At 65.4% G+C, this 10,735-nt stretch overlaps 3 protein-coding genes across 3 annotated transcripts in view; 1 reads left to right on the forward strand and 2 right to left on the reverse strand.

Moving 5' to 3' along the window:
- Positions 1 to 716: 716 nt before the first annotated feature.
- MNEG_6155 (hypothetical protein) lies at positions 717 to 1,581 on the reverse strand (the record flags this gene model as incomplete). The annotated part of the gene is made up of 3 exons (XM_014045369.1): positions 717 to 830; positions 964 to 1,094; positions 1,516 to 1,581. Coding segments are annotated over 3 exons (311 nt in total), but the record flags the coding sequence as incomplete, so codon positions are not given.
- Positions 1,582 to 2,446: 865 nt separating this feature from the next.
- On the reverse strand, positions 2,447 to 5,676 carry MNEG_6156 (hypothetical protein; the record flags this gene model as incomplete). The annotated part of the gene is made up of 9 exons (XM_014045370.1): positions 2,447 to 2,478; positions 2,683 to 2,803; positions 3,038 to 3,124; positions 3,310 to 3,465; positions 3,749 to 4,123; positions 4,443 to 4,511; positions 4,772 to 4,913; positions 5,140 to 5,262; positions 5,504 to 5,676. The coding sequence occupies 9 exons, from the start codon at positions 5,674 to 5,676 to the stop codon at positions 2,447 to 2,449; spliced, it is 1,278 nt and encodes a 425-aa protein (XP_013900824.1).
- A 963-nt stretch (positions 5,677 to 6,639) lies between these two features.
- MNEG_6157 (putative serine/threonine-protein kinase GCN2) overlaps positions 6,640 to 10,735 on the forward strand; it is a gene marked incomplete at both ends in the record, with an annotated part of 11,981 nt that continues 7,885 nt past the window's right edge. The window contains 5 exons of the mRNA XM_014045371.1: positions 6,640 to 6,682; positions 6,847 to 7,015; positions 7,270 to 7,519; positions 7,743 to 7,926; positions 8,260 to 10,004. Of these exons, the coding sequence (XP_013900825.1) occupies positions 6,640 to 6,682; positions 6,847 to 7,015; positions 7,270 to 7,519; positions 7,743 to 7,926; positions 8,260 to 10,004 (2,391 nt within the window). The remainder of the gene's footprint in view (positions 6,683 to 6,846; positions 7,016 to 7,269; positions 7,520 to 7,742; positions 7,927 to 8,259; positions 10,005 to 10,735) is intronic.

Below are 10,735 nucleotides of genomic sequence, written 5' to 3' on the forward strand. Positions count from 1 at the left end.
CGCCCGCGCGGGGCGCGCCGCGCGGCGCCGCCGCGAACGCGAGCGCGGCCGCGTGTGCGCCGCCGCCGACCGCCGGCTGGACCTCCTCGTGCGCCACCGCGCCCTGCACACCGCTGACAGACGTGTACACCTGGCCGTCCGGCCCGCGCTGCGTGACGCGGTGCTGCGTCACGTTGTTGCGGCGGCGGTAGGTCGCGTTGACCGCCACGGGCACCCCAGAGTCTGCAAACTCGAGCTGCGGGCCGCCGCCGGCCCAGAAGCCCTCCGGGAAGAAGCCCTCCTGGATCCATTCGCGGAGGCCAAACAGGCCCTCCTGCGGCCTGCGCGGTGAGGGCGAGCGCGCGGAGCGTGTCGGGAGCCGGGGATCAGGTTCAAGGGCGCGGCCAGGGGGGCATGGCGTGCATATACCGCTCAAAAGCGTTGGCCGTGTGCCAAAACGCTGCACTTCACACACACACACACACACACACACACACACACACACACACACACACACACACACACACACACACACACACACACAGGCACACACCCACCCACACCCACACACACACGCACATACTTACTTGCAAACGTGCGCGGACGCGAACACTCCACCCTTGACCACCACAGGATGAGCTAACAATCGTCACAAGCAATTGCACGTACACAACCACACGTGCGCGTGCAATCACGTGTGTACACAGCGCGCGCGCACGCGCGCGTCGCGCGCGCACCGCGTGAAGATGGAAGTGCCGTGTTTCCTCTTGACATCAGTGTACAGCGCAGACGCCATGGTGGCCTCGGGGGTCTTTCCCTGCGCCTTCAGGAAGCCGCGCTGAAGTGCAAGCCTGGGGATACGCGGACACAGAGGGACCGGCGGCGGCGGTCAAACGCGCGCTACTGTGGCGCGTGCTCGCCGCGCTGTGAACGCCGCAGGCAGCCGAGCGAATGCGACGAGGTTTCCGCGCGCAGTCGCCTCACTTGGTGATCTCTCCGGTTGTCATGAGGCGCCGGTCCATGCGCAGAACCTCGATGGCGGCGCTCTTGAAGATGCCCCCCGCGCCCGGCACGGCGGTCCCCGCGGGACCCAGCGTTGAGCGCCCAGCTTTGGCCTGCTGACCACGGGGGAAGGGCACAAGGGTGAGCGTGTGCATGCGCCGTGCCCAGGCGGCGTTATGCTGCACTCAGCTGAGTGCAAAAGTTGCATGTGCAGATGGCCAGCGGGGGGCGATCGGACAGACGAGCGCGCATGTGCTTGTATGCACTGCGGCCAAGCTCAGGGGCCTGCTGCTGTGGCGGGCTCCGTCGGCCACGGCGCTGCCCTGGCACGCAGGTGCTCCCGAGGCCTTTCCCGATCTAGACACCATGCCGAACGGCTCAGCAAAAGAAGCCAGTCGAGGGCGACATGCGCTGGTCCACGCTTGCGTTCCGCGGGTCGTGGCATCATGTCCCAGGCTGCCGCGCACGGCTCGTCTGGCACATGGCTACATATCAATACCGCCAGGCACACGCGAGCCGCGGGCTGGTACCTACCGGCGCCTGTGGCGCGGGCGATGCCTCCCCATCAGTTCCAGAACCCCCAGCCCGCCTCTTGGGCATCTTTTGAAGTTCTCAAGTCTATCAGGGCAACTCTGCACCCTCACGCGCGCTGTCAGGCCGGGTCAAGCGTGCTTCGCCTTTTGGGGCAGCACGCGGGAGTGTGGACGTTGAGCGTTCATATATTTGAGAAGTATGTGCGGAGATTTTTTGCATAGACAAGTGGCTACCGCACGACTAACTGTGCTGCTGCTGCGAGCAGCTACAAACACCGAAGTGGGCTCCCCAAGGCTCGCAGCAATGCGATTCCCATACAATCAATTTTGCAGCAGAATCTTTACCTGCGATCATGTCGTACACCTCCCCCCCGTGCTGCCGGCCATCACGTTTGACGCATGTCTCGAACTGGATGGGGATCCACCCCGCGGGCTTGCACACAGGTGTACTGCGGTCCAGCGCAGTCACATAGAACGTTGTACGGGATGTATATGAGCGGGCAGGGCTCTCAGAGCCTGCGTGCCCTTGCTTGCCGCGCTGCAGGCCATGCTGTGGCTGCAGCTAGAGTTGACGCCAGAGTTGACGCCAGGTGGACCTGACGACACAACCTTTGCAGCCATCTTCAGTTTGAGGAAAACTTTGATGCAGGCCAAACTTGATCATTACAAGCCCAAACCTGACTCAAGCGGCTGGGCTTGGCCTCCGTAGGCATGTGGTGTGCGACTCTTGATCACTGGATGGTTCCAGGCAGGGCTGTATAGATTGTGGTGCCCCTCACAACTGACTGACGCAGGCAACATCGGCACTTGCCATGTTATGAACATGATCATGGCAATGACCGGCTGCCACAAATGCTCTAAGCAAGATGAAGGGACAATATGCAGGAAGGACTGACTCAGGGGCAGGGCAGCACACGCCTCATCAGCACTGGTCAGCCAGCCCATGTCCAGCTCTTGACTTCGCCTGCGATGTCGGGAAACACCATGTGGGATGAAAAGAATATGAGCGGCAGGCTGCCATGATCAACGAGGCAACCCTGCAGAAGGGATACAGATGTTCGGTCGGCTGCAAGGGCCATCACAGGTGCATGGCAATGTGCCGTCCCCGCTGGCTCAGAGCGCAGCGCCGCATGTTCTTGGGGCCATTGCACATCCTGTGCGCGCTCACCGCTGGAATGCGCCGAAACTAGCACGTCTCCGCTGCCCCAGGCAACCGCGACCACCTCGTCGGAGGGCGAGGGGTCCAGCGCCGCGGGCCCACAGAGCGATGGCATGCCCTCCTCCATGCCCTGCACATGCAGCAGGGAGCGTGCGATTGCAAAACTGGCTGAGGGTGGCGACACACCACTGCCTGTGTTTGTGTCGAGCCCAATAATTGCAACACCATCTCTCAAGGCCCGGCTGTTTCAGTAGTCCTCAGAAGCACGAGTCGAGCACGCGAGCAGCACCAGCCACGTCAGATTCATCTTGTAGCATGTCAGCGTCATCAGAAGGAATGGCTGACCCCCGACCAAAAGACTCACGTCCGCCGCGTTGTAGGATTCATACAGGATCAGCCGTCCGTCGCGCCCGCCAGTTACCAGGACACCCGGTCGCGACGGGTGCCAAGCCTGTGCGCACAGATGGGGTTGCCACACATCACAGTTCAAGCGAGGGGCCGGGCTCGTGACTATGACGGGACAGATGCCCGTGCATCAGCTCAAGGCAGCCAAATGTGCAGTCAACTTCTCTCCCTCGATGAACAAAGCTGCGGGCGCCAGAAGGGCCCCAGCATGCTTCAGGGCGCAGCGCCCACCTGGCACTGCACCGGCTTAGTGTGGCCCAGCGTGATGATGGGCGCGCTGCCCGATGGCCCTGCGCCGCCAAAGTTCCAGATAAGGCAGGTGTTGCCGCCGCTGCTGGCCATCAGGGGGTCGCCGTCTGGCGCCACCCCAAAGTCGACGCGCAGGACCTGGTTGTAGTGGATGGGTTTCACAGCGGGTCGACGCAAGGGTGGGTCGGGATGAAATTCTTGGCGACTTCGTGTCAAATGAGGTGGGTGACAAACTAGCGTCAGTCCCAAGCATTGGGCTATCCCTGCACACAGTCCACACACCAGTTGGGAAGGGCGTGCACGACACAATTGGCTCGCATACAACGTGTGCAGCAAAGCAGCACTGTGGCCAGCACGCGCGCATGCAGTGCCCTTGGTAACCAACCGCACGCAGTCGCCGGCTGAGTTGTCACAAGCCCACCTTTCCGGAATACCCGCCGCAGGTGAGCTCCACCATTTCCAATGTGGTGCCATCAGGCCCCTGCAAAACCGTCACTGGAACCCCCGCCTCTTCCTCATATTCATCCTCTTCTTCTTCGACGTCATTGTCCCCCTCCTCGCCCTCGCCAGCCACCCCTGCCTCCGCCACAGCGCCCTCAACGGCCTCTGCCACAGGCCCAGCGGTCGCGTCGGACGGCCCCCGCTCAGCGCCTCTGCTGCTGCCGCCCGGCTCGTCCACACCCGCTCGATCACTAAGCTCAGCCGCTTCAGGCGCTGGCGCCACACCGCCCGGCCCTGTGGCCTCGCTGATGGAAGGACCTCCTCCCGCTTGCTTCTCCAAATGCCAAATGTGGACCTGCACCGAGTTGAATGAAAAAGGGGCGAGAGTCGGGAGTAGCAGGCTTGCGTGTGTGCAGCCGATGCTGACGGGGCAGGCAGGCAGGCGGGCCACCCTGGAGAACCGGCGAGCTGGCCGCGGGCCGCCGGGGCCGATCGCAAACGTTGTGCATCCAGGGCTGCGGCAAGCGGGCCACCCTGGCGGGCTCAGGCCGCCGCCGCCCGGGCGCTGCAAAAACGGGGGCTGGCCCAATGGGGGATACATGCGAGCCCAGGCGGCGGGTGCGCGGGCTTGCGCTGGCCGCAGCGGCGTGAATGGGGCTGGGGCTAGGGCGCACCGTGGCGTCCATGCAGCCGCCGACGATCCACCGCAGGTCTGGCGTCGCGGACGCCGAGAGGATGTTGGCCTGGAGTGGTGCATGTGTGTGTGTGTGTGTGTGCGCGCAGGCTGGGCCATGCCAATGCTGTGACGAGTGGTTCGAGAAGGGTACTTGCTGCGTTGGGGCGATGCAGCGGTCCAGCGAGGCGCAACAAACACTCGACAGAGCGCGCCCCGCACAGCAGCCCTGGCGAGACGCGATGGTAGCGCGGGCGCCTGCAACAAGCAGGCGCCTTGGGCGGCGGCGGCGCGGCGCCGGCCGTGCGGGCGGCGCTTGATGCGGCTCACCCCGTGCTCCAATACCAGGCCTTTGACCCCCACGTCTGTCCCGAACAGGGCGACCCCGCCGTAGAAGGCGGCCAGCAGCTGCCCGCTCCCCAAGAACCGCAGGTCGTTGACCACGCCGCCCGCCACTGGGGGGAAGACGCGCCTGCCGCGAGAGCAGTCGACAGCACCACGTCAGGCGCCTTGCAAGGCCCCGCGCCTGCTCTTCAGGGGTGCCTTGCTGCGGCTTGCCTGCTGTCCTCTCACACCACGAGAAGGCCGAGGGAGAAGGGCCAGCCTCAGGAATACAGACTCTAATCAAGCAAGGTTGGCGACGGCGCGCACCTCACTGACGTTGTCCCTGTCTCTCTGAGACCCCCACTTGAACCCACCTTGTTGCCTCTACATCTTCTGCACCCGGCTCAAAGAGGTGGATGCTCTTGCCGGCTGCGCAGGCGGCCAGGGCACCGTCGGGGCTGACGGCGACGCAGCTCACTGTATGGCCGTCTGGCGTCCTGAGGGGCGTTTGCGCGATAGCATGGGCGGATGCACGGGTTGCACAAACACCACAGCTGCTCCGCCCCTTTTCATGTCTGTGCAACCTGGCATGCCCATGCTCCCATCCTCACCATCCCAAGGTGAGGCCTCTCACTCGCATACACGACTGCGATAGGAAGGTCGAGCCCTCCACATGCAAGCAGCGGCAGCCGGCCTCCCCTCCCACTGAAAAGTGCCGCAAAGTGTCGCTGGACCCACCTATCCGCGTCCACACCCTCGCAGGCCAGCCGCGCTTTGAGCGTCCGCCCGTCGCAGCGCCACACCGCCGCGCAGCCGTCCTCGCCGGCCGAGACGAGCAGCTGCCCGCCAGCTGCAAATGCGAGGGCCGTGCTGCCGCCTGGGTGGCCCTCCAGCTTCCCGATCAAGTTCATGTCTAGGTCTAAAAGTTCAATCTCTTCCTCATAAGAGCCAGCTGCAATCAAGTCGCCGACGGGCGCCGTGGCGAGGCAAGTTGCCTGCTCGGCGAGGGTGTGAGTGCCTCTGGCCACGAGAGGCACAGGCTGGATCCGCATGAACTGGGCAATTTCCTGGATATTTTGCAAGGCGAGCGGTTTGCAAGCTGGGTTAGGGGGCGGATGACATACCGTGTGGGGTGGTGCGCGCATGGGCATCTGCTGCCAGGGTTCGATTGTGCTGTGGCACACAGGGGCACTGGACCGCGACACAATGCACTTGCAGAAACTCCATGCAGCGTGGCGCTGTTGCACATTGCAGCACGGCGCAATCGCACCGGATCCATGGCAGGAACATCCATGGTCGCGTGCAGGGCCTCGCCCTTTCACAAAGCAAGCGGTCCTGAGACTGCAGATCACTGTTGCAGGGTGATTATACAAGTAGGCGATATTGAGGGTGTACAAATCCACAACCCAGAGCATACAATATGATATGGGCAGAAGGGTCGGCGGTGTGCCTTTGAAAGTGACACCCTACTAACGGCCCGCTGCCGGTATGGGGGCATTTATATGAAGTTTATGCTGGACCATAGACATTGAAAAAATAATTAGACACCTTTGAGAGCTTTTAGATCGTGATCACCGGAAAGTCAGTTGCGGTGTTTCATGGGCTACATACCATCAAGTTATCTGGAGGACACGTTTGTAGAGCAACACCGGCGTGTGCGCCGTCTGCGTGCCTGAGAACTCGGCGCTTTCGCGTGTCCTGTGCAGCGGTGGGGCGGCGCGCGTACAGTGCTCCAAGGCTCCATCCCATCGATCGCAGCCCTTTGCGCCTAGCAGCAGCCGCGACGCCAGGGCTGCGGCAGCGGCATCGGCAGCGGCAGCGGCAGCGGGGGCACGGTGTCGTCCCAGCTTGATTAATATCTTGGAGGCGGCACCATGGGCAACAAGAAGAAGAAAAAGAAGGCGGCCGCGGTCGGGGGTGCGCTCGCGCCTCGAAAGCGCTGACACTTACCAGCTGCAGATCATCCAGTACTGCTGCCGAACAGCACGGCCGGATCACTGTGTGGGCCGGCTCAGTCGCCATTCTTACAGCATGGACCCCTGGGCCCCGTCCCATGCGTGCGCATGACTGCTGCAACGCAGGGCCACCCCCTGAGGTGAAGCAGGAAATTGCGGAGGAAATCCTGGCGCTTGAGGCAATCTATGGGGAAGACTTCCAACTGGACGCTGACGGCGTCGGCTTTGCGCTGCGCGTGGTGCCGCACCCGGGGGACGCGCAGGCTGGGTTCACGTCAGTCACGCTGCATGTCCGGTGCGCAGTGATGGGCGAACGTCAGGAGGCTGCAACAAGAGAAGCGCAGACGCTATCGATCAGCTTTGCACCGGCTTTGACGGCAGCCTGGCAAAATGGATGGCTCCCCGAGTATGCCGCTTCAAAATCAAACCCACGTCACGCCGTGCCGGGCCCGGTGCGCTGTGCAGTCGTTGCCTTGACCCTTCACTCCGAGCCCAGGCTTGCTGCGTCGAGCGCCACGCCGCGCCACAATTCATCCCCCTCTGCCGCAGCTACTCAGCTGGTTACCCATGCCAGCCGCTGCAGCTGCGGCTGCGGGACCCCCAGGGCCTCCTGCCAGAGGATGTGCGTGCCTTGTCAGCTTCCGTCGCCGACAGCGCGGCCGCCTATGCGAAGCAGGAGGCGATCTGCGTTTTTAACCTAGTGGATGAGTGCCAGGAGTTCCTGAGGTCGCGCAACGCGGAGGCGGCGCGGCGCGCGGAAGAGGAGCGGGCGGCGGCCGATGCGGAGCGGGAGGGCGAGGTGCGGGCGGAGCCCAATGGGGTGTAAGGTGCAGCCTTGTTTGTGGGTGCGCTCTTCGAGGGTGCTCGGTCCGGGATGTATGGTATGCACACGTGCAGGACAGCAAAGGAAGCCACGCCTGCATTTGGCAAATACCATGCACGGTGTCAGGTGTATAGATCATCAGCAGATCAATCATCACATCCTTCCGAATGACGTAATCCAAAAACGACCTCGACCGCAGGCGTCCTCGAGCGGCGCGCCGCAGCAGTCGCTGTGGCACGCCATGCAGCAGCGCCAGCAGGCCGCGCGCGACGCGGCAGCGCAGCAGCGCGGGGACGACCTCGAGGCGTCGTTCAGCGGCGTGGGCGGCGGCGGTGATGAGGAGCTGTTTGGATTCGATGGAGGCGGCCTGTTTGCAGAGGAGGGTGGGTGCTCGCGCGCGTGAATGTGTGTGTGTGTGTTTGTGTGTGTGTGTGTGTGTGTGTGAGTGTGTGTGTGTGTGTGTGTGTGCGTGTGCATGCATGCATGCGCGGCCTGGGGATTGAGACAATGTCCAGCAAAGCACAGGCTGAGGCAGTGCAAACAACGACGGGAGAGCTGTGTTACGTCAGGAGGTCGTGCAACACGGCTTGGCTGTTTCCGAGGATCCCTTGTGCTGTGGCTGCTTCTGCTGTGTGTCCTCTCAGCACGCATGGGCTCGCCCCGCTGCTTGCATCTGCAAGCTGTTCACATTGTTCTCGCTAAAAACACATCTGCAGGCGAGCACTCCTTTGCGCTCCCGACGATCGCCGACGCGCCGCACGCCGCCGCGCAGCAGCCGGGCGCCGCTGCGCGTGGCACCGCGCGCCGCCAGCAAGCCGCCGCCGCGCGGGGCGGCGGCGGGGGCCGGCCGGAGTCTAGCCCGGAGGTCGTTCGGCGACGGCTAGCGCCGCTCACGAACTCAGATTTGGCGACGTCACCCAGTGCCCCCAGCTTCATGGCGCGCATCGATGCAGCCGGCAAGGGCCGGGCGCAACAGCAGGCCCAGCACGCTCAGCGTGGCGACGGCGCCGCGGGCGCGCAGCTGCGCGCCCTTGCAGGCAAGCCGGACGGCGGACACGGCGCAGAGCCGCCTAGAGCGGCTGCTGCGGTGACGGCGGCGGCGGCGTGTGTAGCCGGCGGTCCTGCGGAGGGAGCGGCGCTTGAGCAGCAGCAGCGGCAGGCCAGGGGGTGGCCGGCTGAGCGGTCGCGGTCAAAAACCCTGAGCTTTAGCAGCCTGCCCCTGCCGCTGCAGCAACTGCTTACGAGCGGCGGCGGCGCCAGCGGCAGGCCTGCGGGGCAGCGAAGCGGCAGCGGCCGCAAGGGCAGCGAGAAGGTGCAGGGCGGGAGTTTGGGCGAGCGGAGAGAGGGTGAGGGCGGGGGCGCAACCATTGAAGGGCTGGTGCAGCTCACAGTCCAGCAGCAGCACCAGCAGCAGCGGCAGCAGCAGCAGCAGCAGCAGCAGGAGCAGGAGCACCAGGATGGTGGCGCAGCTCCAGCGCCTATGGGATACTCATTGGCATTCGGCGACTTCAGCTTCAGCCTCGTGGAACATGGCCCCGCCAGCAATGACGGCGGCAACGGCCGCGGCGGCAGCGGCAGCAGCACGAGCGGCAGCGACAGCGGCAGCAGCAGCGACGGGGACGGCCCCGGCGCGGCCGCGGGCGGCGGCCGCAGGGGAGCTGCTGAGGGCGAGGGCTCAGAGCCGGAAGAGGAGCAGGAGCGCGTAAGCTTGCGCCTGCAGCTGCTGCTCGGGCACCTTCTCACGCTTGCGGCCTCCGGCGGCGCCGGCGCGCCGCTGCCGCCGCAGAGCGTCCCCGTCGTCGCCGGCGCGCTGCGGCGCGCGGGCCTGCTGCCGCGCTGGGTGCACTGGCTGCTGACGCACCCGTCGGCCTCGGCGACGCAGCAGCCCGCGGCGGCGGCTCCGGTAGGCGCAGCCGGGGGCGCGAACGCGCAGCTGGCGGCGGCGGGCGCGGCTTCTGGAAGTTCAGGAGGCAGTGTCGCGGCGGGCCCCAGCCTCGAGCTGTTTGACCGGGCCTTCAGGCGGCTCTTCGCAGATGAGATACGGGAGGCGTCGCGGCCGGAGGCGCTGCCCAAGCCGCCGCCCGCGCAGGCGCTGCAGCGGTTCTGGGACCGGTCGGCGCTCGCGGCCGCCGCCTCACAGCAGCAGCAACCCGCGCAGGCGTCCACCGCCGCGCCTTCGCCCCCGGCCCCGTCCCCGCTCACGCCGCCGCAGCCGCTGGCGTCTCCGCCCCAGGCCGCCGCGGCGTCGCGATACAGATCCGACTTTGTGGAGTTGCGCCGCCTCGGGCGCGGCGGCTTCGGCGTCGTCGTGGCCGCGACCAACCGGCTGGATGGGCGGCAGTACGCGGTCAAGAAGATCCGGCTGCAGCCGGGCGGCTCGGCGGGAAGCTACGGGCGTATCCTCCGGGAGGTGGCGGCGCTGTCGCGGCTGCAGCACCCAAACGTGGTGCGGTACTTCCAGGTGGGAGGTTTTTCTGGGAGGTTTTTGGGAGGTTTTTGGGGCAGGTTGGGGAAGGGTAGGAATGAGGGGAAGCTGTCAAGCCGTGGATGGTGGCAAACAGGCCGGCCCGTGCCTTAAAGAACATCGGGTTCGCCCTTGCTGGGTCGGCCGCGGCCCCGGCAGCGGCGCCATATACGCGAGCTCCATCGGCTGGGTGCTTCGGTACAAGGGCATGCGACGAGGCCTTCAGCGGCGTATCGCGGAGCAATGCAGCCTCCTCTGCCGCCGCTCCCCCCGGTGCGGCACTGCGTATGCCCTCCCGTGGAGATCACACTTCCAAAACCTCCGCCCCGGGCGCCAGGCGTGGACCGAGGCCGCGCAGGGGTCGGAACTGGAAGAGGATGACGAGGACGACGAAGGCAGCGGCGAGTGGGGGACGCTGACGTCAGAGGCGACCACGGAAGCTTCCGCCACCCTCACGTCTGGGCCACGAGCGCCGGCGGGCCGGCGGCGGCTCGGGCGTGGGGCAGGGGCGGCACGGGAGCGGAGCGGCGGGGTGGGGGGCTATGATGAGAGTTCAGGATCACAGAGTGACTCTGAGTCTGGAGAGGAGTCGACAGTGAGTGAGTCTGGTTCGGAGTCGGACGAGAGCGCCAGCAGCAGCGGCAGCAGCGGCAGTGACAGCGATGGGTCAGGCGCCTCGTCGCCCTCCCGCCGCAGCGGCGGCGGGGTCAGCTCCAGCATTGGCTGGG

This window comes from Monoraphidium neglectum, assembly GCF_000611645.1.
Source record: "Monoraphidium neglectum strain SAG 48.87 unplaced genomic scaffold scaffold00976, whole genome shotgun sequence".
Taxonomy (NCBI): Eukaryota; Viridiplantae; Chlorophyta; class Chlorophyceae; order Sphaeropleales; family Selenastraceae; genus Monoraphidium; species Monoraphidium neglectum.